Raw genomic sequence first — 27,436 nt, forward strand, 5'->3', positions numbered from 1 at the left:
GCAAAGAAATATAGGACTGTATATGTTAATGTCACTATTCAATAACTAGGCTTCTTTCTGGGACATTTTGATCTACGCTATAAGTCATCTGGGGAGGAGGCTTCTAAGGCCTGGTTAATTTCTGTGTGTGTGCTCCTGTTTTTCTTCATTCCTCAATATTATTTTTATAGACGTATTTAGTGAAGTCTAAATATTGAATTCAGCTCTAGTTTGTTGGGTGGTTGCTGTTTTGAAAATTCCAGGGTCATTGTGTTGGTTTTGTGGCTATGGGTAGCTTTTAATGATACGGGATTGCAAGCTGATGGTGCTTAAACCCCCTAGGTCTTCTTCCATACCAACAAAGCTGCCTCTGCTGTTGCTCAGTGTTCTGAGTCTTTCCCAGGGCCGTGAAAGTTGGGTTTCCCTGGAGCCCATTTGATGGGTGGACTTTGGGAGAGAATGCTTTGCAGGAAACTCTTCAGCAGGAGATCCCCCAACTTGGGGAAAGTCTCAAGAAGAAACCCTGCAACAGGTGGTTCCACATAAGTGGAAGCTTCACATACTGCCAACACCCACAGAGGATCAGATGCTTGTAAACAAGACTACACGAGTCAGCATAATGAAGGGTCTCAGATGATATACAGTGCAATCCTAGAGAGAGTTACTCCAATCTAGGCGTATTGATTTCAATGGATTTAAACAGGAACCACTCTGTATAGGACTGTCCCATTAGTAAAGTCAAAACTTAACCACATTGTCATCTTTCTGTAGAGAAAAAAGGGCTAGTCCAATCACAGAGAGATTAAATTATATTGCATCAAGATTACAAAATCAATAGCTGAACACTGGAGGACTAATAGGTTTTCCTGAACAAGTTTGTTGGTGAAACAAGTAGGGAATTTTTTACTGAATAATATATTTTCCTTCCACTTACACCATTGGCTTTGTCCTTATGTCTCTTTCTTGTTTCTATGAACATGGTGAAGAATCACGAGAAGCCCAATTTGTGTAAAGAAAATTGTGTTACACCCCATCTATGTTAGTAATATGTAAAAAAAAACGCCACACAACTGTAGTTCAATGATCTCAAAGCCTATCATGGGTAATTAGCTGAATCAGGGAGAAATATACGGTATGACTGTATCACAGTAACATACTTTTATGGGTTTGCGAAACAAAGGGTTGAGGAAAATGTCACAAATACTCACTGGCAGAACTACAAGTTTTGCTCCTTGTGCAGCTGCAGTCTTTACAAGTCCAGCAACTCGGTCCAGGTTGTCTTTTTTGGCAGCAGATACTTGAAGCTGGATAAGTGCTATCCGGAAGTCTTAAAATAAGAAAAAGCAAACAATGAGCCAGTCAGTATAATTGGGGGGCAGGGGGAGGGAAATCCAGCAAAGTACTTGCATCTTTGCTACTCCAAAAGCCAAACAGAATGGTGAGCCTGCAGGACAGGCCAAAAAGAGACTGCAAGTGGAAGTCATTTACAGGAAAGGGTATGCTGGAATAGCACTGGTGGTGTGTTGCAAGAAATTTGTTAAGTGAGGCTATGGGTCAAGGATTTAAAGAAGATGTGTTAATTTATGATAGTCAGCCATATGGGTATGACTAAATAGGGAAACCTATCTTCCTCAGGAAACAGCAGATAATTCAGGCAGCACCACTAAAATAGATTCCAAACAAGCAATTTCCCAGTCTAGACAGGAGACTCTCCACACTAGTTTGCAGCTTGCTTGCTTATATCCATGACCCATGTGAGAGAACTTAGGCAATGTAAAATATAATGAGGATGCAATACCACCCCTTCCAGTTTTCTATAGCAATTCAGGAGCAGCTATAACAAGATTAAAATAAGCTGTGGGTAAGCAGACTCAGTGAAATCTATTACAAATTCTATAGAATGCCCAGAATTAACACCACACATTATTCAGGGGGCACATTCAGAAGGCTTTTTCCAAACCTCAGACTGAATCTTCTGGAAACTTCACAAACAGCATAGGGAAGGGGTTTTTTTCACCAGCCAGCTTTGTCTGTTCCTGGGGCTACTATCTTTGGGCCTGCAATTGGGTGTATGCAAGAAAGTCTTGCAGATAAAATGCAGAGGTTTATGAAGCAATCCAACCCCTTAATTTATGAGTGTAGTATACTAGATACAGTATACTAGATACAAAAGCCAAGTTCAGAAGGTTTTATGGAATTATGTAATTCACAGCAAGGTATGGAGCTTCTATGGGCCCTGTAGAATGTGAAAGAATGATCCTGGACTCCACATTGTCTTGTTTGTTTATTCTGTAATTAGGTGATTAAGCATTCACACATTTAGGTTCAGCTTTTGCTGCTGAAATAAGTAAATACTTGAAACATATACACTCTACTATGCACAAAACAGATTTCATTTAGAACATTTGTAGGGACTAAAATCAAACTAGAAAGAAAATATGGTGCTTTTCCTCCAGTGGCGAACAACAGACTCACATAGTTCACACATGCAAGAGAATGAGGACCTAGTGCGGGGGGGGGGGGGGGGGGGGCGGGGGAGATAGCCTGAACTGTACCACTTCAAAGTGCAGGTGAATGATCATGCGGATGAATCCACACAAATAGAAAGCCACACAAATAGTAAGTACAGCAAGCAAAGAGAGGGCGTTGTTTTTGCTGCACAGGTTACTATCCTGGTTTGCTTTGTAAGGCAAAGCTGGAATCTACACCATCATCTGAAGTGGTACAGTCTATTTTATCACTACCCATCATTCTTCTGCGCGCGTGAACCACCTGTCAGACCATCAAACTTAACCCGACTAAACTAAAAACTTGCAAACCGAAAGTAGAACTTCAGACTCCAGCAGAGGGCGGATAAGATCCGTACGGAAAACATACACGAGGCGCTCGCTTAAAATAAGTCATTTTTTTTTTTTAAAGCAACCCGCCTGTTCGCGCTCCATGAAAACAATAGCTCAGGCGTCGGGGACTTTGAGGCCACTCAAAGCAATGTCAAGAGTCAAACACGCCCTCCTGCCTTGGAGACAAAAGACCCTCACACAGCAACAAAAAAGACTTTAGGGCCTCTATTTATTGTCCAGCCTCACTTATTTTATTTGAAAAAAAAGGTTAGAAAATAATATTGTTGACTTTAAAAACTATTAACGGAACCCGCAGTACGACGTCGCCGCCCCTAGCAAGACACTTACTGGCCATGACTCCCTTCAGCAGCTGCATAACAGGTACGAACTCAAGCGCCCCGATAATACAAACCAGCAAAGGGAGGAGCAGAATGCATGCTCGTCGGAAATGTAAAGGGCTGCTGGGAAATGTAGTTCATCCGAACCGCGAAGCAAATACGTGGGAGGGGAGAAGGAATAAAGGGGAGTATTTTGTGTGTGGACGGGGTGTTTACGTGTGCTTTGTTGGCTAAGGTTTCTGTGCTCGACCAACTCAACAGCAGAGTAAAGTTTCTCGAGAGGGGAAGGTGCTTTTTAAAAATTTCTTTTTGTAACATACTGAGACGGGAGACGTTGGTAGGGCAACATGCTTTAATTAGGGTTGCCAAGTCCAATTCAAGAAATATCTGGGGACTTTGGAGGTGGAGCCAGGAGACTTTAGGGGTGGAGCCAGGAGACATTGGGGGCGGAGCCAGAAGCAAGGGTGTGACAAGCATAATTGAACTCCAAAGGGAATTCTGGCCATCACATTTAAAGGTACAGCACACCTTTTAGAATGCCTTCCTTCCATAGAAAATAATGAAGGATAGGGGCACCTTCTTTTGGGGCTCATAGAATTGGACCCCCTAGTCCAATCCTTTTGAAACTTGGGAGGTATTTTGGGGAGAGGCACTAGATGCTATACAGAAAATTTGGCACATCTACCTCAAAAAACAGCCCCTCCAGAGCCCCTGACACCCGCGGGTCAATTCCCCATCATTCCCTATGGGAATCGTTCCTGGAGGTGCATAATAGCTGTGGGGGTGGAGCTTCCCCCGCTGGCCAGCTGGCTGGGGGAGGGGGGAAGCCTGTAAAACCAGGGAATCCCCCGCTGGGACCTGGGGATTGGGAAGCCTAGCTTTAATGGAGGCACATTACAAGAGAGCGAGCACGCGGGCCGGGTCCCGCTTATGTACATTCCCTGAACTTCTTCCCCGACAGGCCAGCCCAATCCTGGCCTGTTGAACTTCCCGCCGCTGCTGGTGATTGGCGGGCTCAGCGCTTCCCGCGGAGTCGCCTGGGTATCCCCAGTCGCCTCCGCTGTCCGGCTACGCGGACTAACGCTATTGTGTCATAACGAAATGGTTGCTGTATTGCGTTATAACGAAATGGTTGCCGCCTTATGCTATCGCAATACGCTACACTTTTAAAAAGTAAGAGTAGAATAGATCCAATCTTGAATACAGAGGGCTGTCATAGTTGCTACGTTCATGTCCACCCTCAGTGTTCTCAAAGGACTTTATATGGAGACTGACTAGCAAGGGGGTTAGGACTGAGCATCAAGAGACCCCAGAAGGCATGTCTTGCACAGATAACAGAGCTCTCCAACTGCAATGCTGTGGGCCCTCCCCATTAGGAATGATTTAAACCAGGGGTGGCCAAAGTTGCTTAATGTAAGAGCCACATAGAATAAATGTCAGATGCTTGAGAGCCGCAAGTCATGAATGTCAGATGTTTGAGAGCAGGAAGGAAGGCAAATAGATGGGGAAGGAGGGAGAGGCAGAAAGAAAGCAACTATAACTTTAAATGCATTCTCCAAGCCACCAACTGGCTTGGCTTGGAGAAGTGATTTAAAGAGACAAATGCCTTCTCCAAGCCAGTTGACGGGATGGTGGGGGCTTAAAGAGCCACAAATTATGTGTGAAAAAGCCACATGTGGCTCCCGAGCTGCAGTTTGGCCACCCCTGATTTAAACCAATCCAAAGCACTTCCCTTAATTGCTAGTTCTACACCAAACATTTTATTTATTTATTTATTTATATTTAGACTTATATCCCACCGAAGTGGCTCAGGGCGGCTTACAAACATCTCAGCAAAATGGGTGTCTCCCCATGTTTTTAACCAGTATGAAGCTGTTGCACCTTTAAAAGGAGGCCTGCACCAAAAGGCAAAAGCACAAAAGCTCTTGGTCTCTGCAGGTTGCTGGGATCCAGCCATTGCACACAATGAGCAGAAGATCTGGCACAACTGGAGGTAAGAGTGACATCTGTTACTTGGAAACCAGGAGCAGCATTGAGATAGAACACCACATGTTGGACACACTTATACTGATTGTTCTGGGGAACCTTATATGGATTAGCCCAAGATTTTATAACTTACAGCCTTGTGATGGGTCCAACACATGAAAGGAGTCACACTTTCCTTGGCCACTGAAAGAGATTGTTATCCACTCTACACGTGCTTCCCTGCAAATGGGCAAAATCACCAACTGCCTGCGGTCCTTAGCTTACAGAATGGCCTGCCGGATGAGGTTGGGAAGGCTCCCTCTCTTGGGCTTTCTGCAAAATATGCAAAACTGAATTATTCTGGAGGCCTTTTTTTACACAGGCAATATGGCTGTCCTATAAAGAAATGGTTCGGAAAGATGTTTTTTGGTAAGGAGATAGGGATTGTGGACTGTGAATGTCTATATTGACTATCAGGCCTGTAGCCACAGGGGGGCCTGTGGGGGAACTGCCCCCTGACTTCCAGGGGGGGCCTCCTGAGTACAGACTGCTTTTTTCACTTTCTTTTTACCATGGCTGACCTGGCAAAGCATTATCAGTGGCAGCCAGAGATAGCTGAGCAGGGCTCAGGAAGGCAGAGGAAGCCATGTGGAATGAGCTGGGAAGGGGAGACAGATGGAGCTCCTGGCTGCAAAGTGCCAGGGTGAGAGAGAGGGAGGTGGAAAGAAACCGCCCCCCACTTGCACGCAAAGTACAGTCCTTTTTTCACTCCAAAATTTTAGGGTTGACTGCCTCAATTTGGCCACATTCAGAGCCTCCAGCTTCTGCCCCTACCCCAGAAAGCTTCTGAGAAGCAGCAAACCCTGCAGTGGATGGAAATGGGTGCCCCCTCACTTTTTAAAAAGCTCCCTGACTTGTAAAATCCTGGCTACGGCCCTGGTGACTATTGCTGTAAATTGTTAATTTCTACAACTTTTAATGGTCATATTAATGCCAATGCTTTATTTCTCCTTGGTTTCAGATTTCTGCAATCCAAATCCTATTGTTTATTGATATCGCATCCTGTTGACTGTATTTTTGCTGTAAATAGTAGGGGAGTATGCATTTGGCTTTATTTGATCTGAAAAAATAGCTAGAAAATAATCAGAATATAGAGGGGGTTGTATTTTTTTGGCTATCGAGCATAGCCAATTCAGAATTATCTGGGAAAACAGGATAACCTCGGTTAAAAGGTGGTTAAAAGGTGTTTAAAGAGAGCGCACTCCCTTTAAATGCTTTTCCAGCTTCATGAATGCATTAAAAGGGACAACATCTTTAAATGCTTTTGGCTCCATTATAGCCTATGTGAACCACTATAGTCAATGATTCCCATAGATTATAATGGGGGGGGGGTCTATGGAGTTTTTTTTTTGAGGTAGAGGCATCAAATTTTAAGCATATTTTCTGGTGCCTCTATTCAAAAGACTCCCCAAGTTTCAAAAAGAGTAGACTGGGGGTCCAATTTTATGGGCTCCCAAAGAAGGTGGCCCCCAGTTCAATGGAATGAAAGAACAGGGACCTGGGACTGTTGTCAAACCAGAGTGTCTTTGCAGTGGAAATTGAGGTGGGGAGCAATGCCAGCTCAACAAACCCAAGCTGCGAGTGGTGGTGGTTTGCAAGTCTTGCACAGCCAGTGTATGTACAGAGTGCCCAGGAGAACCAGTGCCACTATTGCAATGCCAGCTCAACAAATTCAGGCAAGGGGGGGTTCCAAACTCAGCACAGCCAGTCCATGTAGAGTGCTGAGTAGTACCAGTGTAATGTGCTAGTGCCCAGCAAAACTGTGCCTTCTCTTAAATGCATTTTTTTTCTTCCATTGAAAACAATGGAGGATGGGGGCACCTTCTTTGGGCACTCTGTACTTGCACTGGTTCTGCGGGGCCTGGAAAAATTTCCATTTTCAGTTTCTACGGAAGGGACTCTGTTTTGACAACAGTCCTTGTACCCCCTCCCCATACCATCAAAACAATGGAGGATGGGGGCCCTTTCTTTGGGGGCCCACAGAATTGGACCCTCTGTCCAACATTTTTTAAACTTGGGGGATCTTTTGAGGCACCAGAAGCTTCACTGAAAATTTGGTGCCTTTGTGTCAAAAAACAGGCCCTCAGAACACTGGATAACCTGATAGATTCCCCTTTGACTATAATGGTCCCATAAAGTGTAACAGAGCGGAAAATGTTCCAATTTTTTTTAAAAAAAACTACCAAAAACCCCTAACCCCAAATCCAAATACCATACCAATATTGGAAGTTGGGAATTTTTTGGAATCACAATTTTTTTGGGAAGAGGGCGGGGGGGGGGGTCCAATATAACTGAATCTGAAAAATCCTCAATTTTTTGTGTACACTCCTAGAAAGTAGGTAATTTATACATTTTTCATGCTAATGTCATGTTAATGCTTATATTTTATTTTTGTTTGGTTTCAGATTTCTGCAATCCAAATCCTATTGAACTGTTTATTGATGTCCCATCCTGTTGACTGTATTTACTTACACAGTGTGAAGCCCCCTGAGTTTTGTTAAGAAAGGTGGGTTATAAAGGGCATAAATAAATACAGAACAAAATTTGAGTCCAGTGGTACCTTTAAGACCAACAAATACATAAACTAACAGATGTGAGAACTGAATTAAAATCAAGATAGCTGATAACTGATTCAAATTAACCCTTCCTGGCAATAACCCCCCCTATCTATATGTAACATTTGAGGAAATCTGTTTCAATATATCTAAGAAGTGTGCATCTGCACACAGTAAGTCTCAGCTCTTGCTTATACCCAGCACTGAACTTTGTTGGTCTTGGGAACTCAGTTCTCACATCTGTTTAACTCTTGTATTTGTATGCCAAATTATTCACAGATCTTACTGCTTTAATTCAATCTCGGCTATAATTGCCCAGTTACTTGTGCATTTTTACTCTAGCCCTCTCTGGCAGCTAACACCCCTCTACCTATAAGTAATGGTTGAGGACATCTTGTTTCACTGTATCTGGAGAAGTGTGTGTACACGCAACAGCTAATACCTTTAATAAAACTTTGTTGATCTTAAAAGTGTCACTGGATTCAAACTCTTTTCTTCTACTTCAGACCAACATGGCTATCCACCTGAATAAATAAATACAATAAATCTAGTGGGAGAAGCAGAGAGACATAGCCCTTGTGTCTACATTCACCCAGAGGTCATGCACTAAGGCCACCACTGCTATCTCTGTCCTGTAGCACAGCCTGACACCAGACTGGAAAGGATCTTGGGCATATAATGTGTTGAGCAACGGTTTACTTACTTTACCGATAAAGTCCACATTTCTTCCTTCATGGAACTGAGGTTCCCAGATCATATCTCCATGCATGGGTTTGCTGTATAATGTGCTCCTTTGTACTATAGAATGGTGCTTTATGCAATGAGATTTTGTTTTGATTTTAATGTAGGAAATGTTCATGTATATGTACAGATTAGTATTTGTTATATCTAAATATCTATACAAGGGACAAAAAAACTTCCACCCAACTTGAATTTTTTAAATCTCTAGAAATGAATCAAATCAAACATCTTTTATCAGAAGGACCTGTGTTCAAATAGTATCGATTTATTTACAACTGCAGTTTATAAACAGTAACACAAACATCTTTACAATAACATTATGAAAAAAATCTCATTGCTGAAGTAGGCACAGTGTGGAGGCTCTTCAGGAGATTTTATTTTTCGTAAAAAGGAAAACAAAAAAGCAACACAACAGCTGAAGGGGAGGGCAGAACTAAATACAACAGCACTGGCAGAGGTGCAGTTCATGCAATTAATGTTCAAATACTTCTCATTCTAATTTAGATATTTTTTAAAAATATGGGAGTTAGTTTCAGAATTAAGGTGCCTTGATTACTATTAAGAATATAACTTAAGAGAGCTGATAGTTATAAAGTCAGCTCCATTTATGGTACAGAACTATTACTTTATGACCTGCAACTCTTGAGTTGTTACACAGCACATCAGATTCCCTAAACTGTTTTTCCCCATCCCCCAAAGGATCTACACTCTTTCATGAAAATGCATAAAAATTGCTCCAGGACCCTAAGTTCATCTTAAACAGGAGATAAAGTTTTGGTCAATACTGCTGCATTCAGATGCCTTACCTTTACTGTGGTAAGCTGAAAATGTGCACAAACTCAGCTGTTTGCTTGGTTCATACTCCATGCTCATGTGGCAAACTGCAGTTAAACCAGTTCCATGATGTAGCAGCACAGGAATGTGGCTTAACTGGAGTTAGTTAAATCCTGACTGAGGATCCTGGTTTGCAGGGAAGGGGGAGATTAAGAAACCCCATTAATGATGGGATCTAACTACTCCCCTGTATTCATGCATCACAGGTAACCATCGTTTTAAACACTGATTTTCTATGCAAGGTGCAGTAAACTGCATGCATGAGCCTGGCAATAAGCGAAGTTCATGCCCATTTTTACTTAATCACAATTAAGCAAGACATCTGAATTCTGTGAGAGTGAAAGCTATGGATCTGTAGCAAAATGTTTAAATTCTGTAACACTGAAGATATTCTATAAATACACACATGCATTCCATATCTTGAAAGGAAAAAAAACTCATTTGCCACACCCTAAATGATCAAAAATGTGCAGCTCTCTGGTCACATTGCTTTATTAGTAGCATTCAATGTTTCTGCCTGTGTCACACAATTTCAGGAAAAAGATATCCCAAAGGACTACATTTACATGTGTCACCACAGCGACTTCCTAGATCCCATCACTCCTCTGTTTGTATTTTCCACTACCATGTTGACTTTGGCTAAGGGAAATGTTAATTTTTATAGTAGTAATAACCATTGCCTGTGAACTCTTCATTACTATACACATTTTAGTTTGGTATTTAAAATTTAGTAACTGAATCATTCAGTCTTTTTAAACCTGATAATGCACAGAAGGCATAAAAAAACCACTTACAAAGATACAGTGTCTTTTTTCCAGTTTGATATAATACAAATTTTTTTATTAGCTCCCAATTTTTTTCCTAAGAAAAAAGTATCATTTTTATGGAGCTCTAGTTTCTGACCCCATATACTGACCCAGCAGATCAAGCCAAACTTTCAGTGCATAAGGATTGTAAAAACATTTGCTACTTTGCAATTTGCAAAGTCAGCTAAGAGCTCAGGAATTTCAACTACTTTTCCATACCCCAAAGTGCTCTACAGCCTTAATACAATTTTTCAAAATCCTTTTCTTCAGATGCAGGTCAGCTCTTCTAAAGCTACTTTTAAAATAGCTGATCTTTATAATAAGCAGCATTAAAGAAAAATGTTAAATGTTCAAAAATGGTTTAATTTATCCGTATCTTAAGATGGCTACTCGCCACACCCATCAGTAAACAGAAATGACATCTTCTGTTAGCATTCCGCTGAGAAATTAGTCATTTTAGGTCAGTGAACAATTCTCCTGGTTATAATTTTCCTTTGGAAACCCCCTCCCCCTTGAAAATGGATTTTCTTATGAGCTTTCCAGTGCATCCAGAACTTTCATAATCTGTTGTTTTATTGCTTTGGTAGCATCACCAGCATTTGGAATCAGGTACCTTAAGAAACAAAAAAGCAAAGACCATTTATTAACATACTACTGCCAGTTCAGACTGTGTATATAAAGCTCAGATTCATATCTTTCTCTGAGGGTGCATCACTGAAACTCACTTGTTATTAGGGTTTGTAGAATCTTTTGGGCTCAAGTGCCGTGTTCTACTGGAGAAAGTTTTCCTTCCAGACGTTTCGTTCTCGGCTGCGGAGAACATCCTCAGTGGCGTTGCAGCCGGAGCAGGCGCTCTGACCTTCTTGGCTGCTGTGCATTGAGTGGGGCCAGGGCTGCTGGAGAGCTGCTATTTCTAGGCTGGAGGGGGTGTGGTGAAAGGGCAATTGGTTTGTGGATGTGCCCATTGTTTGGTGGGGCTTCCTGGAAGGGTAGTGATAAGGAAACTGGCTGTTGAATGGGACCATTGTTCTATGTTAATTGCTGGGAGGGTTGGAAGGGGTGTGAAGATAAGGAAGATGGTTGTTGACTGTGCTGATTGTTCTGTGGAATGTACTGGTTGTTCTGTGAATTTCTGTTCTGTGAACACTGTCGCTTGTTTCAGCCAGAAAAATCAGCTGTAGCTGAACATGCACTTCAAGAAGGAGACCACGTCATCCACTTTGAAAGAACTGAAGTCCTTTCTACGGTCTCACATTATCATACCCGCCTGAACAGAGAAGCTATTGAGATTTACAAACACCGGCACAACTTTAACAGAAAGGAAGAAGGCATTTCCATCCACCATTCTTGGTATCCAGCTCTGCAAAACACCCTACAGACTATAAATTGCAGAAATTCACAGAACAACCAGTACATTCCACAGAACAATCAGCACAGTCAACAACCATCTTCCTTATCTTCACACCCCTTCCAATCCTCCCAGCAATTAACACAGAACAATGGTCACATTCAACAGCCAGTTTCCTTATCACTACCCTTCCAGGAAGCCCCACCAAACAATGGGCACATCCACAAACCTATTGCCCCTTCACCACACCCCCTCCAGCCTAGAAATAGCAGCTCTCCAGCAGCCCTGGCCTCACTCAATGCACAGCAGCCAAGAAGGTCAGAGCACCTGCTCCGGCTGCAACGCCACTGAGGATGTTCTCCGCAGCCGAGAAAAAAACGTCTGGAAGAAAAACTTTCTCCAGTAGAACATGGCACTTGAGCCTGAAAGATTCTACAAACCCTAATGATGTTACCAGCCGTGAAAACCTGAAATCTTTGATATCACTTGTTATTGCCTACTCACCATTCTTAAGTCATGGGGGTCAACACTCTGACTGAACAATCTGCAGTGCAATCTTGAGAAAAGTTATTCCCTTCTAGATCCACTAAAGTCAACTAGGCCCTTTGCTGGTCCAGCCCCACAATTCCATCAATTAATAGTTGGTTGCAAGCCCATAGCCTGGAGGGGGGCTGTGGGGGCCCTGCCCCCTGGTTTATGGGTGAGGTCCCCAACCCATGGCTTACCCTCCCTGCCATCCCTCCACCATGATCTTCCTTCCCAAGAATTCAGACTGCATAGGAGGGGAATTTTGAGGCAGCTGCGGCCTCCCTATGCCATTTAAAGGGCCCACCAACCAGCTGATCAGTGGGCTATTTAAATTCCCTGGGGAGGCCAGGCTGCCATCCCTCCTGCATGATTTGAATTGCTGGGAAGGGAGGGGACTGCCTGCAAGTGGAAGGGGAGAGGGAAGGCCAGGGGTTGGGTTGTCTCCCTGCTTCTTGCAGCTGGCAGGAGAGTTCTCTGGCTGGCTGCAAGAAACAGGAAGACCTGGCCTGCTTCTCTCTCTCTCTGTCTCCTCTTGCTTACAAGGCAGCAGCAGAGAACAAAAAGGGAAGTTTTTCCTTGCTTCTCCGGCCGGCTGTGAGAAGCAGGAAGACTGGGCTTGCCGGTCCTGCCTTTCTCTCCTCTTGCTCACAAGGCAGGAGGGGAGAACGAGAGGTGAAGGGTCTCCTTGCTTCTTGGAGCCAGCTGGAGATGCTTGCTGCCTCACCTCTCTCATCTTGTTCTCAGAGAAGGAGGGGCGAACAAGAGGGGAAGGGTCTCCTTGCTTCTTGCAGCCAGCTGGAGTTGTTTCTGAGCAGGAAGACCGGGCTTGCCAGCCATCTCTCTCACAGAGCAGGAGGGGAGAATGAGAGAAGGGTATCTTCTTTTTTAGATTGGGGGGCTGTTTAAAAACTGCCCCCCACAATTTTTTAAAAGCCCCCCCCAACCTAACAAAATCCTGGTTATGCCCATAGTTGGTTGGACACAACTAAAGAGATGGCTATAGGAGACAAAATGTTATCACTCTTCGTTACAAATACATTTTGTTGGTGTGATACTTTATACCTCTGTAACTCTACATAAGCTAATTTAATGTGTATTGACTGTTGTCTGTGTAATTCTAATCTCAAAATTAATAAAGTAAATTTATTTTATTTAATAACAATAAATAAAATAGCACCAGTTTCAATACAGATCCCTGGGTAATGCTAACTTCCCTTCACTGTGAAAGTTGTTAATTTATTCCTACCTTCAGCTTCCTGATATTTAAATGGATACAGAAAACCTATTTTGTTATCCTACAACTGCCAGGTTTATTTGAGAACCTTTGGTGAGGAACTTCGTCAAAGTTTTCTAGAAGTTCAATATAGAGTGTCTACCACCTCACCGTTATTGACATGCTTATTAGCATCCTTGAAGAAGTTTGATAGGACATTATTTTGTTTTGGAGAAACCACAATGATTTTCCCCCAGTAGGCTGTATTCTGTCTTTAATAACCATTTCCACCTATTTACCCAGGACAGGCATTATAATTTCCTGGCTCTCCTCTCCTTAGACTCCATTTTAAAAATTAGCAAATAGCAATAAATGAGGTACTTTCCTGTACTCTTGTGGGAAATACTGCTTTTAGTGACAAGTTTAATATTTTTGTTGAGATTAACACTTTCCCATTTGAGAACCCTGAAGGGTGTGCCCTCTGGATCTAGTGATTTGTTAGCTCTGAACTTCTCAATCCTAGAATGTTTCTTATGAATTCTACTTGATTCAACTCTTCAGATACTCTCTCCAAAAATAGCAATTACAGTGCAGGTAGATGTCCAGTCTCTTCTGCAGGAATGACCAATGCAAAGAATTCAGTCCCTCGCTTCCTCCTTCAGCCATTCTTTCAATACCTTTGTTGTCTTAGTAGCCAACCACTACCCTGGATGGTTTTCGGCTTCTGAAAGGCAACTTCACAAAACTCCAGCATATGTACACATGGCAGATCAGGTTTCTGCATCATAATCACCTCTAACGTGATTAGCGCTACTACAGAGCATAAAGACCATGTCCTAAATACTTTAGAAATGTGAAGAAGCATTTTAAGTCAGAGAATGCAAAATAAAAGCTTTTCAGAAGACCAAATGTGGCATGATAGGCTGCTTGTGGCTCACTGCTTGTTACAAGTTCCCAAACACAATGGTTGAACCTAGAGCACCTGGCACTGCAAAATGATGGGAGAGTAGCGTGTAGATGAATTCCAATTGAATAATAAAATGGACAGAGATTTTACCTCTCAACTGCTAAGATCTCTACGCCTGTAGTGGTGCTATTTCCATATTTAAAAGTAATCAATTCTGGATGTTTCTTCTTCGACGTGATCTTAATGACAGAGTTTAATGCCTGTCGAGACTGTATGTAAGCCAATCCCTTTCGAGATGGAATCTCCCGCAAACAGTACATGTGTGTCGCAGTTACTAGAAGATGACTGAAGAAAAGAAAGACAGATGTTAATCAGAAAAAGAGCAGCTACTATGTGTTAGAACAGTGTTTCCCATTTGCAGGGTCGTGACCCGGTACCGGGGCATGGAAGCCTCACTACGGGGTCACAAGAAAAACCAAGGCTAGCCCTGCCCCCAGCAAAGCTAGCCCCACCCCATCTCTGTGTTGTGCAGAGAGGAGCTGGGCTGCCTCTTCTTCCTTCTCCCCCGCTCCCAGTGTTGGAGAGAAAAGCTAACATCCACTGGCACTTTAGGCCCATGAAGTGTTCTTCAAGGTATGAGCTTTCATGTGCCTTGCAGTATGTTCTTTTGGGGAGATTTCCCCAGGAGGACTGGGTGGCAAAGAAGGGTGTGTGTGTTTTTTTTCAGTGGGGAGAGGCAGGGAGTGGGCATTCCAGTAGCTATTTTTTTTACCAAATGACCCCTGGGTAGAATTTTTGCTGGCTGGGGTCATCTGATGGTGAGGAAGGCTTTTTTCTTTGGCCGCTCTTTCTCTCTCTCTCTCTCTCTTTCTTTCCCTGCAAGTGATGCTCTGTCTGCATTCTTGGTGCTGGGAGGGCAGGAAAGCACAGTGGGAGGTCTTCTAGTGCCCTGGCCCCACTGGTGGACATTCTGGTGCTTTTTGGGCATTGTATGAGGGAATTTTGGACTGGATAGTCCACTGGCCTGATCCAACATGGCTCCTCTTACGTTTGTTTTTTTCTTTTCATGTCTTTTTCTTTTCTTTTCTTTTCCTTTCATTCTTTCCCTTTTTTTTCTTTCCTTCCATTTTTACTGGATGAAACTTTTCTGTTCATCATACTGTTGTTGCAGACACAGGAGCTCTGCCAATGAAAAGCTGGCACCCCCAGTTGCAGCCAGGTGGCCTTCTATGAGATTTCTGTGTGAGTGAGTGAGAGTAAGAGGTGTGGGGCAGAAAGAGATTACTGCAGTATATCTCAACAGCACTGGAAGAGATGGTACTATGAACTTGATATCATTTTACTGGTCCTGCTTTTAACAGCTGTCTGACACCAAAATTAAACTCCTGTAGATATTAAAAAGGATGAAAGTAGTTCACTGGCTAAGTATCTGCACAACAGGCTGCTTTTAAAGGCATGGGAAACACAGCTGCAATTCCCTCATAAATATCCTTTTTGGGATAACGGCAGAACAGCTTGTATGAACTTCATATAACTTGAAATTAATTCATTAATTGCGATACAATTCTCTGCTATCTTTCACAGCAATTTCCCCATGTTTCAACCAAAAAAAAGTATGAAAAATAGCTGTCGAAAGATTTTCTTGAAACCAAGCAAGCTTGGTTGTAGCTTGAGGAAGGGTTCCAGTAGTAGCAGCTGAAGGAAGGGCCTACTAAATGTGTCAGCATATTTTGAGGTAGAGCAGCTGCCAGGGCCCAGTGTGGGTGGTACACAGTGCTGGCATTCCTGATGGCAATGGCAACAGCACTTCCAACTGCATACACTGGCCAGTGCTGTTGAGGAAGCAATGCGTAGGTGGTGCAGGCAATTGAACAAGCTGGAGAAGAATACACAATTGAACAAGCTGGAGAAGAATACACAAACAGGTGCATGCAGGTGTGGGGGTGAAAAGAGAGGACTGCCCACTTTCCACCCCCATTTTGGCTCAGCAAGAGTTTCAGAGAGATTTTTCTGAAAATGAATTTACTTCCGAAGAAGAGGCAGGTTTGGGGGAGTGCCGTGGAAGTGACATCACATGAAAAGGTCGAGTTTTGGTTCAGTGTGCCCCAGAAGTGACATCACTTGACACCACAGGAAATGACATAATTCCTGTCTCCCGGCTCCACCCCCAAAGTCTCCTGGGCCATGAAGAAGTATAAAAATAACCGGGCCACGGGAAAGAAAAGTTTGGGAAACCCTGTGTTAGAACAAACATAAATTGGAAAAAGTACAAAATCAGGCACAGTATTAACTATACTTTAAAATACTCTTCTAATCACTTTTACACCCTTCTTTCAGAAATCAAATCTATGTCTGCGACAGAATATAGTCATTTCACCTTTTCATCCAAGATTACTTACTCTGCTTCTAACAGATTCAAATATAAAGGGTCTCTTGAAAAGGTGTCCCCAAGCCATTGTCACTACTGTGATGCTACTTTCTGCAGTCATCTTGAAGCAACAATCGGCATTGCACGTAATCATACAGCATGTTAAATATGGAATATGGCCCAGCCACTATGCTTCTGGCAAGCTTAACTTCTACTTTGAAAGGTAGCATTGTTCAGTGCTTAAAGCAGGAGTCCCCAGCAATGCTCCCTCTAAGCTGTGGGGTCTTGTGAGCAAAAATTCAACTTCGTGAACTACTGGCATTAAAGCTGTGAGTGAGCAATTTGGCTACTGCATAAATTAGCTTGCTCTGGGGCCATCCTTCCTGAGCTAAGACAAACATGTGTGAGCCAGAGGCTAAAAATGTGTGAGCCAGATCACATGAATTCAGCTTCGAGGGAACACTGGTCCGCACCTTTTTTGAGCCTGTCAGCACATTTGTCATTCTCTGGGCTTTTTTTGTAGCTGGAACTCCTTTGCATATTAGGCCACACTCCCCTGATGTAGCCAATCCTCCTGGAGCTTACAGTAGGTCCTGTACTAAGAGCCCTGTAAGCTCTTGCAGTAGGATTGCCAAGTCCTCCACAGCCTCCGGCAGGGGACTCCTTTCATGCGCGCTTTGCGCTCTGTGGGGCGATGACATCACCTGTGATGTCATCATGCCAACAGCTCTAGGTGTTTCTGGGGAAACTCTATGGTTTCACTGGACACTCTAGCAATTTCGGAGGGGAAAACTCTATGGCACACCATAGTTTTCCTTCCCAAATTGCTAGAGCGTCTGGGAAAACCACAGAGTTTCCCCAGGAACACCTAAAGTGCTTGGTGTGCGATGTTGCCGGTGCAATGACGTCAATGTGGGCTGGTGGGCTGGGAACCTCTGGGAAAACCCCCACCTGGACGAGGAGCTTGGAAGCCCTATCTTGGAAGATTGGCTATATCCAGGGGGCATGGTCTAATATGCAAAGGAGTTCCTGCTACAAAAAAAGCCCTGGCCATTCTAGTACAGTATGGAGATTGCAAAGCAAAAAAATGGTTGCCAGGAAACAACTGCCACAGGAGGCAGAATCAGCTACAAAATGGCTACTGCACCTTCAGTCACATAGTGGAGATTCTTGTGTTGTGATGGCAGCAGCTGCCAAAGCAACATTTTAAAAATCTTCATAGCTGATTAAATCTACAGTGGCCAATCAGAAGCCTTGCTGGGCAAAATCCTGACCTGACTCTGCCCACTTTCTAAAACACTTGGCAGGTGCCAGGAAGGTGCTGGTGGGTGTCTTGTACCCTACTGGGGACTAGGGGTGTGCATTTGGTTCGGCCGAATCAAAGAAGCCACCAAATCACCCCTGATTCGGAAGTATATGGCACCGTATACTTCCGAATCCAACTGGAACCCATTATACAGGGAGCCATATACAGCTCCCCGTATACTTCCGAATAGATATGGAAGTCTATGGAAAAGGCGGGAAAGGAGCTTCTGCAGCCTCAGGGGAGCTGCTTGCCTCCTTTCCCGCCTTTGGAAGCCTTTTCCCGCCTCTCCCATAGCCTCCCTGGGATCGGGGAGGGGGAGAGGAGCCCCAGCAGCCAATTCAAAGCATGCATTTGCAAAATGCATTGCAAATGCATGCTTTGCAGGGCTGTTGTGTAGCTGATGGCTGGGCTAATCCCCCAGCCATCAGCAGCATTGTTGTTCTTTTGTTTACTTGGGTATCCAAGTAAACAGTGTTCTCTGGCCAATCACAGAGCAGTGCTATTTTTTGAAACTGCGCTGTGTAGGGCCAGAGAACCTTTTTAAGGAGTCTGTCTGGCTGGACTCCATTCCACTGCTGGTGTGTTGGTGTGTGAGTGAGATTGTGCTGCGCTGGCCCTTGGCCTCAGCTGCTGCTGCTCTCTCTTAGCCTTGCCTGACCTGCCTGGAGAAGAGAAGATGTCTAAAGTAAGACAGTCTTGGGGTTCTTGTTTTTATTTTAGTTAGTAAAAGGACTTTTTAAGACTCAGAGTCCCTTTACTTATCCAGATTTGGGTGGGTGAGTACTAGGTAGCTTATTTGGGGTTAGGGGGTTCTTCTGGGGGTGGGGGCCTGGGGTTGCCAATTTGCCAATATCTTACTTTAGTGAGAGGACTTTTAAAAGTGCAGTGTCCCTTTACTTTTCCTGATTTGGGTGGCTTGGATTTCTTGGGGTTAGGGTGAAGTTTTTTTGGGGGGGAAGGGTTAGTAAAGTTTCTGTATTGTTAAAAGTCAAGTTTTTTACTGTTTTAAAAAGATTCTGTGTTTGATTTGTTGCTGCTGTGTTGTGCTGCTGTTGTTCCTTTTCTCTTCTGGTTCTGGTTCATTGCAGGGGGGAGCTGTTTGGCCTAACTTTCATTGTTGAAAAGGTCACTTTTTTAACAGTTGAGTTTGTTGGCCTTTTCTCAGTGATCTGTTTGGATCTATTCTCTGTTGCTGCGTGTTTTGCATCCTCCTGTCCTATTGTCCCTTTTCCTGGTTCTGTTTTTTTTGGGGGGGGGCGGTGTTGTTGATTGATTTGGCCTGAGGTTTTTGTTGAAAAGGTCACTTTTTTAACAGTTAAGTTTGTTGGCCTTTTCTCAGTGATCTGTTTGGATCTATTCACTGTTGCTGTGGGTTTTGCATCCTCCTGTCCTATTGTCCCTTTTCCTGGTTCTGGTGTTTTGGGGTGGGTGGGTTAAAAGTTAAGTTTCTTTCTGTCACGTTTTGGTTTTTTTAAATTACCTCTGGTTGGTGTGGGGGTTGGTGTGTGAGCTGTATGGGGTGGGTCACTTTCATGTTTTTATAGAGCTATTTTTGGAGTCTCGAGTGTGCTTTTGGTTTGGGTAGGGCCACTAAATAGGCTGCCCCACTAATAAGGTGTTTTTAGGGATTGTGTTTTTTGAAATTAAAAAAAAATTAATCCAGTTTAGGGCTTTTATCTTCTTTTAAAATTCAACTAGGCCAGATAGGGGTGATTTAAAAAGATTTTAGGTTTCTCATAAAAGGCAGTGTGACTACTAGGCCACATCAGGCTCCCTTTTAAAGAGACTAGAGTTGCAGTGCATCTTGCTTTCAACCACTGAAAGCTGGTGCATCCTTAGATTTCCATAGGGTAAACCACAGCTTCTCTCAAGCTATAGGGGACACCTGATTTCTAGTTTGCAAGGAAATCAGGTTTGTCCCAGGATCTAGTTAGGAGAAGTTTAACTAGGAGGATATAACAAGGATTGCCTTCATCTCAAGGTAGCCTTTAAAAACTGTAGCCAGGTAGAGGCAGGATCATCTAGTCTCCTAAACTTTACCGGACTACTACTACCCCAATCCAAAGAAGGACAGTTTAGGGACCAAAAAAACAAACAAACAAGTTTTGGTGGGAGGGTTTTTAAAAAGAAGTCAGGGCACCTGTTAGTTCAGGGAACAGTGCAGTGAGTCAAGTTTGTAAAAAACCCCACTCTCAGTTCAGGTTGTGTGAGACTGGCCAAGGGTGACATGAGTGACAGGCAGCAGAAGAGGGGCCCTGGGGGCAAGGCCAAGGAGAAGACTAGAGGGGTGGAGGGGAGGGGGAGGACCCAGGTCTCCCCCCCACCTGTGCGTAGGGCCACTCCACAGCCGCCTTCCAGCACTCCGACCTCTGGCTGGAGTGTGATGAAGAAGAAGGCCTGCCTTGGGCCCTTCATCGAGGCTGCTGCTGTAGCACCCCCAGCAGAGGTGCCATTAGGTGCTGGCACTGAGCAGGGGTCTCCTGCTCGGGCAGTCTCTCCTCCAGCTGATGTCGCTTGGCCTTAGCAGCTGGAGGAGGGGCAGCAAGAGCAGCCCTCCTTGGAGATGAGCTTTGGGGACAGTTTTCTGTCCAAAACGATCACCCCAAGGAGGGTGCAGAGCGTCGTGCAGGAGCTGGAGAAGCTGGTTGAGAAGGACCAGCCCCCTTCTTCAGTTCCTTCGGGCACCAGCAGTCCTTCAGGGGATGGCCAGGAGGGGAGGCCGCATGGGGTGGAGGGGGAAGAGATGGAAAAACATGAGGTGCCTCCATCTCCGCCCACTTCCCCCCAGCGGCCAGCCCCTCCTGCCACCCCGAGACACAATGTGTCTGTCCCGAGCCCCTCACAGGAGGTGGCTCCGGACTCCCAAGCTGCCAGTCAGCTTGGGCATCCGTACACCTCCGAAGTTTGGAAGCATTTCTGACTTATGGAGGATCTACACTATGCGCAGTGCCAGCTGTCCAGGGCCCGGATCAGTCATGGGCAGGACCCTGCCCACCTGATTCTGGGGGGGGGGATGCGGAACCACCTGCGGAAGCACCACCCAGTGGTGCTTCTTAAGGGGGAGAAGCAGGCTGGTGCTGGGGTGCCCAAGTGGCCAACACCACCCAGCCAGGAGGTCTGTCCCATCGCGACTACCTCCAGAGCTCTCCAGGAGAGTTCCGTGGCAGTGCAGGGACGCCAGGCATCTCTGCCTGAGATGTTTGGTGGGGGTGGCACCTGTGTGCCAAGAGGGGGAATTAGGTATGGCAGGAGGGTGGTCGCCTGGAACCTTGCCAGGTCAATCGCCCATGGGTGTCCATTTTCAGTGGTCGAGAATCCTGGGTTGCTAAGGTTGCTCGAGTACCTGGTGCCCTGGTATAAAGGTCCTGCTAGAACCACCATTAGCAGGACCATTGTGCCAGCTGTTTTCAGGGCGACCAGATCTGTGGTGAAGGCGCATTTGTCCCGTGTTGCCGGGGGGACTGTTCATTTCACCTCAGATATCTGGAGCTCCCAACATGCGTTCAAGGGGGTATCTCTCCCTGACTGCGCATTGGTGGCAACCCAGAGAGCTGCAGGGTGGGGGTGGCACTGGCAGTAGCGGCAGGCAGGGTCAGGGCTGCCAGGCTGTCTATTGCTGGGCCTTGCTATACGCCGAAGCAGTCAACGTGCCGCACATGGCGGACACTCTCAGAGCCATCCTCTCATGGCAGTTAGAAGGCTGGGTAGGCAGTGGGGACGTTGCCACGGGCTTCGTGGTGACTGATGGTGGCTCCAACATCAAGGCGGCTGTCCAGCGTCACGGCCTACAACGCCTTCCTTGCATGGCCACCTTCTCCACCTCGTGGTTAAGGATGCATTGGGCCAGACGAAAAGCCAGGATCTTCGGTATCTAGCCAAGACCCATGAGTACCGACTTCTGCTCCAGAAGTGTCGACACATCGCGCGTCACTTCTCACACAGCAATACGGACTCGTATCTGCTCCGTGAGAAACAGGCACTGACAGGCGTGCCAGGGCACCGACTGATTGGTGACGTCAGCATACACTGGAACTCCACCTGTGCCGTGCTGGAGCGCATGGTGGAGCAGAGAGCAGCCCTGGATGCCTTTGTCTCTGAGATGAGGGTCTTTCGGGATGAGAACCGCCTCACCCAAGAGGATTGTGTGGTCATTTCTCAGATTGTGGAGGTTCTTGGGCCCTTCAAGACACACAGAGAAATGCTCTCGTCTGACACAGCGAGCATCACACTGGTCGTCCCCATGGTCCACATGGCCCATGACGACCTGGCCTCGTTTCTAGTGCCAGCTCAAGGCCGTGCAGATGTTCTTCCAGTAGTGCGCGCCCTGGTAGTTAGGCTGCAGGAAGGGCTTGAGGCCCACTTTCAGACTTTCACCCAAGATAAGGTCTACATGATGTTGACCATGTTAGACCCACGCCTTAAGGGCACGTTCGCCGAGCGGGCCAATGGGCTCGACCACTGGTGAGACAAGCTCTCCCAGAAGGTTGAGCATTGCAGAGTCAGGGCAGGCCCAGTGCCGGTAACTGAAGAGGAGGGGGGTGGAAGCAGCTCATCTGCCACTTCCACTGCTGTTCATCCCCAACCTCCCTGGCTAGGCAGTGTTTCCCACCAGACTCATGCTATGAAGAGTCCTGAGATGACACTCATCGGGCGGCTCGTTGGCCCCTCTGGGAGCGGTAGGCCCCTGAGAGCGGAGACGGGTACTGTGATGGTGAGTGACTATCTTTTGGAGCCCAATGAGTCGCAGGAAACATCTCCTTTGGACTACTGGGTCATGAAGGAGGGACTCTGGCCAGCTCTCTCCTCCGTGGCCAAGGCGTTCCTCTCATGCCCACCGACAAGCATGCAGAGTGAGCGCATCTTTTCGCATATGGGCGACATTGTCTGCCCACATCGCAATCGACTGCAACCCTGGACAGTTGAGCAGTTGGTCTTCCTGAAGGTCAACTTGCCTCTGTTCGGCTCCCCGAACATAGACTTTGAGAGTGAATGAAGTGAGCACCTACTTGTGCCTGCATCCTCTCTTGGCCTGCGCTTGGAAGGTGGTTGTAAAATGCTCTCCCACTAAAAATAGACTAGAGTCCAAAGACAGCCCAAAAACTCACTCACAAACTGATTGGCAGTGCATCCCCCCCATCCATCCCCAAAACCAAAAGTGAATGCTGGTTTAAAATCTGCAAAGCAATCCAAATTTCCCCAGTCCCCATCCACACATGCCTAATAATACTAAAAGGGCCATTGCAGCCCCCAACTGTATCCAACAGCACCCACAGGCCCAGCCAGGATAACCCAGGTTTTTTTTTCCAGGGGCAGGAGGAAGAAAGAGGGAGGTGCCAGTGATGATGACAGTCAGCCAGCAGCCATACCAATGCTGATGGGACAGTGATAGCTGGTGTGTTGCTGCTGAGCTGAGAGAGAAGGAATGGTTCCCTTCCTCTCACACAATCTGAGGCCCTCCCAGTGATCTTCCTCATTTGGGGTGCAACTCTGCTCGCCTCCTTGTAGTGCACCCTGGGTAACGCAAAAGAGCCTGGACCAGCTAACCATCCATCACTCAAGGTAAGTCTAAATGCTTCTTGCTTTGTGTCAGATACAGAATGATGTGGAGCTAGGTGTGGTCCACCGCTTCTCTTGTTTGAGAGTTGTGTTGTTTGGGGCAGGGCTGGAGAGCTGGCATCTGTAGATTGTGTGTTCTGTGGCAGGGAAGCTGGCACCTGAGTGAGAAACCCAGAACCAGCATGCTTGTTGTGCTTGGTCAGCTCTCCCTGAGTTGTTTGGGGCAGGACTGGAGCTGGTATCTGGGTTTGCTGCAGCCAGGTTTGCAGAGCAGACCTTGAGCAGACTGTGTTTTGTGTGGCAGTGATATTGGCATTATATTGGTTCCAGAACAGCAGGGTTCATAGAGTAGATAGATGGATGTAGTGCATTTGGGTCCTATATTCTCTGGTGTGAAGTTAGGTTTGCCTTTGGGTGCCCCAAGAATTGGACCCCCTGGGCCAATCTTTTTGGGACTTGAGGGTTTTGTAGGGGAGAGTCCCCTGCGGGTTCCCTGCAGTTTTGGGGGCTCTCCCTCAAACCCCCTGCCCCCCAGTAGCCTCTAATTATGTCCTATGTTGCCATTGATTTCAATGGCCCTTAGGGTATAATGGTGCAAATTTGGGGGCTCTCCTTCAAACCCCCTTCAAGGGTCACCTGCAAATTTGGGGGCTCTCCTTCAAACCCCCTCCCCTCCAGGCAGCTTCCAATATACCCTATTTTGCCATTGATTTCAATGGCCATAGGGTATAATGGGGCCGTATATTTGGAAATAGCCCTGCATCTACCGTACATGTGGCTATTCCAAGTACCCATATTCAGAAATATATGGTATTCTGAATTTTTTGGCCTCATATATTTCCGAATCCTATTAATTCCGAATATTTTTTTTTGCACACCCCTACTGGGGACCCCCTGGATTAGAGTATCTGACTAGGATCTAGGAGACCCAGGTTTGAATGGTCACTCTGCCAGCAAAGCTTGAATAAAATACAAAAATAGCTTTTCTTGGGCATCAAACAGCGAGGCCAATTGTTGCCCCACTGCTAAACATATTTATTCTAAAGCAAGTTCCACAAAGTCTTACTTCCTGGATCGTAGTCAGTGTGTTGCAATCAGACAGAGTTCCACCACGGACACGACAGAAAAAAATCACTTTGTAGTGGGAAAAAATGGGTGTCTAAAGCCCTACAGCCTTTGTCATCTAAAAAGCAACTATCGCCTGCGCTAAATCATCCATTTTATATGTTCTTGTATACATGAACACATGAAGCTACCTTATACTGAATCAGGACCTTGGTCCATCAAAGTCAGTACTGTCTATTCTGTACTCTCTACTCAGACTGGCAGTGGCTCTCCTGGGTCTGAGGTCTTTTACAATACCTAATGCCAGATTCTTTAATTGGAGATGCTGGGACTGAGCCTGGGATATTCTGCATGCCAATTAGAGGTGTTACCACTAAGCCATAGCCCTTCCCCAAATTATATTAGTGAATCAGTACCTAGGAAACATGTACCCATTTTCTTTCACCTCGTTGCAAGAGAAATGATGCTTTATATCTGGTTTATTTATCCAAGTCTGAATGTTGACAATCTCTTTTCGATCGTCATCTGATATCGAGGAGCTATCAATTTCATCTGTGTGGGGAAAGAAAGGATCAGTCTTACATGGGCACAACAGCATTTAGAGCATTTGCAATGCTGCCACATATGGCAAATCATTTTTGTATTGGATTAAATCCAACCTGTTGACTTTCTTCTGTTAAACAGCATGTTATGATTCCTTTCTCCCAGACGAACATTGAACTGAATGGAGTAACTAAATCCAGCCTATTCTTAATTGAAAATGAGTTGTACAGTATATTCCAGAGTTCTGAAACTATCATGTATTTGAATTCTCACACCTCCCTGGGTTCTTTGCTTGTACTCTCAAAACAGTTTGTGTCTGAAATAGAGGTACGGCAACTCCCAGCAAGCATAGCAATAACATGTCAGACCATTTTGCTCAGCATGCAGGATCGGTTCTCCACCCAAGGCAAGTTCCTGAATCCATTAAGAACCATCCCTAGGACTTAGTTTGCCCCTAGTGTGTCTAGTCAGCCAAGTGCAACCCTTGTTTGCCCTTTCTGTCTCTGGCCAGCACACCAACATCATCAGAGCCAGCTGTTAGTGAGGTTTTATTTAATACCTGGGCCAACAAGAATTGCCTCCCCTCACTTTGCAGGGACAGCAGCTGTAACAGAAATACAGCATGTATGTCAATGGCTCAGCATGCGAACCTTGTCTGTCCATTTATATTGCTTGTTTGTCCTGGACAGACTATATCAAAAAAAGGTGTAATGTAAATTCTTCCTCCTCCTATCTAGAGAAGAAATTTTGTGATGTTTGTTGTGACCATAAAGACAACACAATCACAAAGCTTACAGAGGCAGGCATTCCTTAACTTAGGCATCAGCTCTATTCACACAACAGGGTATTTAGTGCCAAGTGAAAAGTACCAGTTATTATTGCACAGTATTGATCTGGGAGCAACAGATAAGAGATGGCTGTGCTTCCCGAATAAGGCATTTCTCCCTTCAAATTTTCCATCCTATCTTCCTGCTCTAAATAATCATCTATTGCATTCTAATCAATACAATACAGCTGAATCCTAAAAGCCACTCTAAATATAGCACTGGGAGACCAGTCAGCTGCCTTGCCTCTGTGATTGGAGATCACAAGGTTGATTTGTGAACAGACTGTTCTTAGCTGCCTCACCAATTCAATATAGGATTTGGCAGTGATGATAGATCCCTGAGCCCCCATGGCTCATTCACAGAAACCAGTACTAAAAATCCTAGATGCCAAAGTGCCTGCTTGGTTATAATCTGGCATGGCAGATGTTTTTACATTTTGTTGGGGGGGGTGTCAATAAAAGTTTCACCATAAGTACCTCAGTGAAAAGATCTGTACTGGCAGCAAGCAGCCCCCCCCCCCCCTTACAGATCTTCCCTTACACTTTGCAGATGCAACAAGGAGTTGGGTGTGCTCAAGGAAGATCAGGCTCACAGTTCAAGTGGGGCAGCATTGAGACCCAGCATGCAACTGGTTTCTATAGCACATATGCAGAAAACTCTCAGCAAACAAGTGGAGGAAGAAATTATTTTCTGCCAGCGGGAAGTTTACAAAACACTGTAGTAATGTGACAAGGATGTCACCCAAAGGCAAGTACAGTCCAGTGACTGGAGCCTCCACATCGACCGCTAGATTCCAGCATACATTTCCAATAACAGTCAGAAAATGTCTTCAGTAAGGTATTTGGTGATTTAGCCAAATACAACCTGAGACATGGAACATACTTAAAGAAACTAGATTTAAGACAGAAGTGTTCCCAACTGTACCAGTATCATATTCTTCTTCATCACCAATGCTGAAAACAGGTTTCACACCTCGGTAAGGTTTTCCCAGTCTGTCACTGCTGCTGACATGCCTATGGCAGATCAAGGGCACAGAGAGAAAGAGAGAGAGAATATATTTGCTATGTTAAATATTATATCAGCATAAAACTTCCCACAGCAGCATGCAATAGCAACCGGAGAGCCTGTGTGCACTGCCAAAGAATTTCAGATGTGGAAAGCGGAGAGTGGCCTGAAAAAGCCTCACCAAATTAGTGGAAGCAGACAAGGTTATTAACAGGACTGGAGCAGATGACATGTATGAAGCATACGTTGAGCAGGTACACTTTTCTCTCAAGAAGTCTGGTGAGAGAATACAGTCTTCTATAACAAGTTGAAAGTCAAAAGCATCTTAAAGGCTCTCCCAAGACATCAAGGCATATTTCAGGTAGTTCACGCAGCACAGCTTTGGTAGGCCAACAAGTTAAGGAGTTTGCTGTTAGTCTGATGTATCATCTCTGGAGAGAGACCTATTGGTCAGATATAAACAGCAGCCTTCACAGCTACAGTACGAAAGATGGCATTCCCTCTTTTCATTATTTTCCAGGATGCTGGCATCTTGCCTCGTCATCTTTAACCAAATTACTAAAAATATAAATCTGCATAAGCAAAAACCAGCATTGACCTAGGCCCCATAAATCATGGCAAAGAACACATACTAAATTTCAAGCACACTATG

The 27,436-nt window shown here is 45.2% G+C and overlaps 2 protein-coding genes across 4 annotated transcripts in view; both read right to left on the reverse strand.

Annotated features, from left to right (window-relative positions):
- NIT2 (nitrilase family member 2) overlaps positions 1–3,314 on the reverse strand; it is a 13,554-nt gene extending 10,240 nt beyond the window's left edge. Inside the window, exons 1-2 of the mRNA XM_060234590.1 lie at positions 3,168–3,314; positions 1,188–1,306 (exon numbers count right to left, since the gene is read on the reverse strand). Coding sequence (XP_060090573.1) covers positions 1,188–1,306; positions 3,168–3,195 — 147 coding nt within the window. The 5' untranslated portion in view covers positions 3,196–3,314. The remainder of the gene's footprint in view (positions 1–1,187; positions 1,307–3,167) is intronic.
- A 5,409-nt stretch (positions 3,315–8,723) lies between these two features.
- The window catches only part of TBC1D23 (TBC1 domain family member 23), a 48,500-nt gene continuing 29,787 nt past the window's right edge, over positions 8,724–27,436 (reverse strand). For all 3 annotated transcript variants that reach the window (XM_060234591.1, XM_060234594.1, XM_060234593.1), the window contains 4 exons: positions 26,704–26,792; positions 24,826–24,961; positions 14,265–14,459; positions 8,724–10,731 (listed from right to left, as the gene is read on the reverse strand). In XM_060234591.1, the coding sequence (XP_060090574.1) occupies positions 10,647–10,731; positions 14,265–14,459; positions 24,826–24,961; positions 26,704–26,792 (505 nt within the window). In that variant the 3' untranslated portion in view covers positions 8,724–10,646. The remainder of the gene's footprint in view (positions 10,732–14,264; positions 14,460–24,825; positions 24,962–26,703; positions 26,793–27,436) is intronic.

This window comes from Heteronotia binoei, chromosome 3 (assembly GCF_032191835.1).
Source record: "Heteronotia binoei isolate CCM8104 ecotype False Entrance Well chromosome 3, APGP_CSIRO_Hbin_v1, whole genome shotgun sequence".
NCBI lineage: Eukaryota > Metazoa > Chordata > Lepidosauria > Squamata > Gekkonidae > Heteronotia > Heteronotia binoei.